The sequence below is a fragment of the Pteropus vampyrus genome, unplaced genomic scaffold, assembly GCF_000151845.1.
Source record: "Pteropus vampyrus isolate Shadow unplaced genomic scaffold, Pvam_2.0 Scaffold1394, whole genome shotgun sequence".
Classification (NCBI taxonomy): Eukaryota; Metazoa; Chordata; class Mammalia; order Chiroptera; family Pteropodidae; genus Pteropus; species Pteropus vampyrus.
Window position 1 is genome coordinate 28,186 of NW_011890175.1, and position 5,053 is coordinate 33,238.

A 5,053-nucleotide genomic window follows, 5' to 3' on the forward strand; every position below is an offset into this window, starting at 1 on the left:
TCCCCTCTCTCTCCCCTTCCCCTGCAGCGGCCGAGAGTGACGCTGCGGACATCGTCTTCCTGGTGGACAGCTCCGACGGCGTCCGGTCCGAAGGCATCGCACACATCCGGGATTTCATCATCAAGATCATTCGGAGGCTCAACGTGGGCCCCAATAAAGTGCGGATCGGGGTGGTGCAGTTCAGCAGCGAGGCCTTCCCCGAGTTCTACCTGAAGACCTACAAGTCCCAGGCGGCCGTGATCGATGCGGTCCGCCGCCTGAGGTTCAAAGGCGGGGCCCCGCTGAACACCGGCAAAGCTCTGGAATTCGTGGCACGAAATCTCTTCGTCAAGTCTGCTGGGAGCCGGATCGAAGACGGCGTGCCCCAGCACCTGGTGCTGTTTCTGGGCGGGAAGTCCCAGGATGACATTTCTAGGTTTTCACAGGTGATACGCTCCTCAGGCATTGCGAGTTTAGGGGTCGGTGACAGAAACAGCGACCGAACGGAGTTGCAGACATTCGCCCACAACCCCAGGCTGGTCTTCACGGTGCGGGAGTTCCGGGATCTCCCCAACCTGGAAGACAGGATGATGAACTCGTTCGGGCCCTCTGGGGTCACCCCCGCACCTCCCGGAGTGTACACGCCTCCCCCGCCGCATGCAGGTACGAGAGGTGGGGCCCCTGACCGCGGAGTGTGACATCGACCTTTCTTTTCTCAACGGAAAGATGTAATTAGCATTCATTTGAATAACTTTCTCTTCTCAAGGTTGTTGGTGCAGATGATATTTGAGATTAGGTTCTAGAAAAACAATTCAGGTGAAATTGTAGGAAACACATCCCAGAAAGCCTACGGCCGTTGATTCTTCCGTGAGCACATGAGGCTAATTACAGCCCCGCTGAAAGCTTCTGTAAAGGCACGTTGAGGGGCGACAGCAAACTCTTTGGCTCTCGGAATAGACAGTTGGCCATCTCTGAAGTTGGCCAACCCATGCCCCACTCTGCTCCAGGCTTGGCCATTTGCTATAATTAGGAAGTTGCCCCCAAATGCCATCGATTTTCAGCAGGGTCCCACGAGGCTCTCAGCATGGGGGCAGGCAACCCTCCGAAGGCGTGTGGCGGCCGCTCCCCACTTTCCAGTTTGTCCCTGCCAGCCTGTCCTTGCTCTGCCTCGATCCCATCTCCCCCGACCCCTGCCAGACGTCACCCCTCATTTTTGGCCGGAGGAAATGTCTGTCTAGTGGTGCTCCCGAGAACCCCGAGGCCTCGGAGCCCTGAGCTCGGAGCGCGACACCATTTTGCACGCAAGCCGACTCGGTCCCTGAGTTCTCGCGTCCCCTTTGCGTCGTGTTTAAGCGACCTGCCACCTGCCGCCTCGTTTCTAGCACAGTGTCCTGAGGGCTGTGAATTCCAGGCCCGGAAGAGCGCGAAGGCGTTGGCTGTGGGCGCGCGCCGGGAACGTCTTCCCTCAGCCCTTTCCCTTTGCATTTTGTGTGTCTGTTTTCCGGATACGGAAACCAAATGTCTCCTCATCTTTGTTTTGCTCGCGTTCAGATAAAAGGAAAGCCGACATCGTGTTCCTGCTGGACGGTTCCATCAATTTCCAGAGGAACAGTTTCCAGGAAGTGCTCCATTTTGTGTCCGAGATCGTGGACACGGTGTACGGCGAGGACGGGTCCATCCAGGTGGGGCTGGTCCAGTACAACACCGACCCCACCGACGAGTTCTTCCTGAGGGACTTCTCCACCAAGCAGCAGATCATCGACGCCATCAACAAGGTGGTCTACAAAGGGGGGAGGCACGCCAACACCAAGGTGGGCCTCGAGCACCTGCAGCTGAACCACTTCGTGCCAGAGGCCGGCAGCCGCCTGGACCAGAGGGTCCCGCAGATCGCCTTTGTCATCATGGGAGGCAAGTCGATGGAGGACGCTCAGGAGGCCAGCCTGGCGCTCACGCAGAAGGGTGTCAAGGTGTTCGCGGTGGGCTTGGGGAACACCGACTCCGTGGAGGTCGGGAAGATCGCGTCCAACAGCGCGACGGCCTTCGTAGTGGGGAATATCCAGAAGCTGTCGGAGTTGAAAGAGCAGGTTTTGGAGACTCTGGATGGCGCGATGCAGGAGACCTTATGTCCGGGCGTGACCGACGTTTCCAAAGGTAATCTCCGTCGCGGGCGTGCGTTCAGTCCTGTCTCGTCAGCGTGCACGAGCGACATCATTATCCAGGTCCCCGGCGTGGCCTACGATACCTTAAGCCTTTGGTTATGTCAGACATTTACTTATATCTACATGGGCTGGATCCTGGTGGTCACGTAGCCCACGGGTCCCCAACTCTCAGGCCACAGACGGGTTCCGTGTGTGGCCCGTTAGGAACCGGGCCGCACGGCAGGAGGTGAGCGGTGGGCGAGCGAGCAAAGCTCCATCTGTATCTGCATCCGCTCCCCAGCGCTGGCATCACCGCCTCGGCTCCGCCTCAGATCCTCAGGCGCTAGATGCTCCTAGGAGCCCTGGCCCCTGGTGCCACAAAGGTTGGGGGCCGCTGCCGTGGCCACTGGTGTTGGGTGTGCTTACGGGATGGGAGTGGACTCCTGTCTCTCCTTGTCCTTAGGAGACTTCCCTTTTCTCCTTAGTTTAATCTCCCAAATAATTCGAACCTCTGTTTCTGTTCTTAAGTTTATTAGATCAGTTATATGAGACCAGAGTACTTGAGTTCTCAAGTGCATTTAATTTAAAGCGCAAGCTTGAGGGGCATTTAACGGCAATTACGTATCCCCCCCCCCCCACTGATTCATATCACGAAAAAAGACAACATGCTAAGGTGGCCTACGATTTTGGCCCCTCGACGCCAGCACCAGCTTTCCCCGGGAGAGGGGCAGATCCGAGTGTGTCTCACGGCTCACCCTCAGAGGTCTCATTTTGCCCTTGACCGTGGCATCCGGTCCATGCCCCGGGGCTGTGCTTGTGTGTTGAGCTCATCTCCGCGGCCTCCTCATGCTCGCTGCCCGCTCTCCCCTTCCCAGCCTGCAATCTGGATGTGGTTCTGGGCTTCGACGGCTCGAGGGATCAGAACGTCTTTGCGGCTCAGAAGGGCCTCGAGTCAAAGGTGGAGGACATCCTGAAAAGAATCAGCCAGATGCCGAGACTGAGCTGCAGCGGCGGCCAGTCGCCCACCGTGCGCGTGTCGGTGGTGGCCAGCACGCCCTCGGGCCCCGTGGAGGCCTTCGAGTTTGCCGAGTACCAGCCCGAGCTGTTTGAGAAGTTCCGGAACATGCGCAGCCAGCACCCCTACGTGCTCACCGCAGACACGCTGAAGACCTACGGGGCCAAGCTCAGGCAGTCCTCGCCAAACACCGTCAAGGTGCGCGCCCCGGGCCTCAGCTCCCTGTGCGGCCCCGGGCTCGGCGCGGTGGGCAGCACCGGCTCCGACCCGCCACCACGGCCTGGAGCGGGGCACCCTCCTTGTCTTACCTAAGCTCTCAAAACGATCCTGGAAACCCGGCTTGAGGGATTAAGCGTGAGTGAGCAGAATGTGAGATTAATTCAGGTTTATATCCTACCCGTTCACCAGCTCTGTTCCCTATACACGTCTCCTCTCTCCGTGCGTGTGTACACACCTACGTGTCACTGCGCGCACGCGCGCACGCACACGAGTTCCAGAAACCGTCGCATCAGTAGGAGAGTGAGGAACACTGGTTTTATTTTCATCGCTGCTGTGTTTCTTTTAAGTCAAGTATTACCGTCCACCTGCTTCCTTTCTACCCCGTTTACTGCACAGTGTCACAGGGCTTTGAACTTGGGCTGATGAAAGGTTTTCGGCGCTGGCCCTCGGTTTCCTGAACTGCAAGGGGAGGCGTTCGAAGGGGCTCGTCTCCCTTCCAGGGGTCTGTGAGGTCCCTTTAATTTCTGCTGGGATCTGACTCACCTTTTATCACCAGGTGGTCATTCATCTGACTGATGGGGCGGATGGAAGCCTGGCTGATCTGCACAAGGCGTCCGAGGAACTCCGGCAGGAAGGTAGGTTCCGGGGCTTTCTAGACATGAGACGGGGAGCTGGGTGACCACCGCTGTGCTGGTGACAGAGGGCTCACTCCCGGGGTCCCGTGGGAGCACCCTGCCCCCGTCGACCCGGCCCTGGCGCCCGAGGACCTCGGACGCACCGCAGACCGAGTCCTGGCACAGGCCTCTCAGCTTCTCAGCCTCGTTCGCGTGGGAGAGCATCTAGAAAGCACGCTGCTTTGCAAAGGAGGACAAAGGTTTGGTTCATGGAGCCGTGTAAACTAGGAGTCACCTTCGCAGCCAAAATCCCGCTCTATTTTCAATTTGCGATGATCACAGCTCAGAAATGCTGCATCATTAAGTGAAAATACACTTTATCGTCAGGTAGGTAACCAAAACATGCTTTCCAAATTGAAGGTGACTGGATAAGCCGTGAAGGTGGCTGGATAAGCACGATGCCTGTCATCAGATGTCGTATTTGGTTGGCCCTCGCTTTGGAAACTGGTAGCACTGACCAATACCACAAGTTTAGGGAGGGTTTACGGGAGCGAAATCTATCACAGGGACATTTTGCGTATGAGCCTGTTTTTCGTGGGCGATGGCGACGAGACCGGTATTATCTGATTTTGGAGGTTTGCTATGTCCGTCTTTCCTGCAGCATGCCCGTGCTATGCAGGGGGTCGTCTGATCATTTCTGTATGAATACACTTCGTGGTGTCCCTTCCCGTGTTTGCATTAACCCATTGACTTATTGACATTGACGTAGCCAAGACCGTTGCTCTCAGGAGTCCAAAGCTCCAGTATTTCAGCTCTTCGGGGTGGGTGACTGGTCGCATTAAACATCTTGCAGCGAAAGGCCAAATTTTATAAGACCTTTTTTTTCAAAAAAAAAAAAAAAAAGTCGATCATGGCCAGAGAGGAGGGGGGTTCAGGGGCTGGGAGAATGGGGTGAAGGGTTAGAGAAGTAGAAATTAATGGCTGATGGATGGTCACGGGGGTGGGGAGCACAGCAGAGGGAGAGCGGTTAGCGTATTCATGTTGGCCAGGTGGAGGGTCAGGGGACGGAGGGAGCAATTGGGGGGATC

The 5,053-nt window shown here is 56.8% G+C and overlaps 1 protein-coding gene across 1 annotated transcript in view; it reads left to right on the forward strand.

Annotated features, from left to right (window-relative positions):
* The window catches only part of COL6A3 (collagen type VI alpha 3 chain), a gene marked incomplete at its 3' end in the record, with an annotated part of 36,589 nt that overhangs the window by 23,193 nt on the left and 8,343 nt on the right, over positions 1 to 5,053 (forward strand). The window contains exons 9-12 of the mRNA XM_023526612.1: positions 28 to 642; positions 1,531 to 2,130; positions 2,993 to 3,330; positions 3,908 to 3,986. Of these exons, the coding sequence (XP_023382380.1) occupies positions 28 to 642; positions 1,531 to 2,130; positions 2,993 to 3,330; positions 3,908 to 3,986 (1,632 nt within the window). The remainder of the gene's footprint in view (positions 1 to 27; positions 643 to 1,530; positions 2,131 to 2,992; positions 3,331 to 3,907; positions 3,987 to 5,053) is intronic.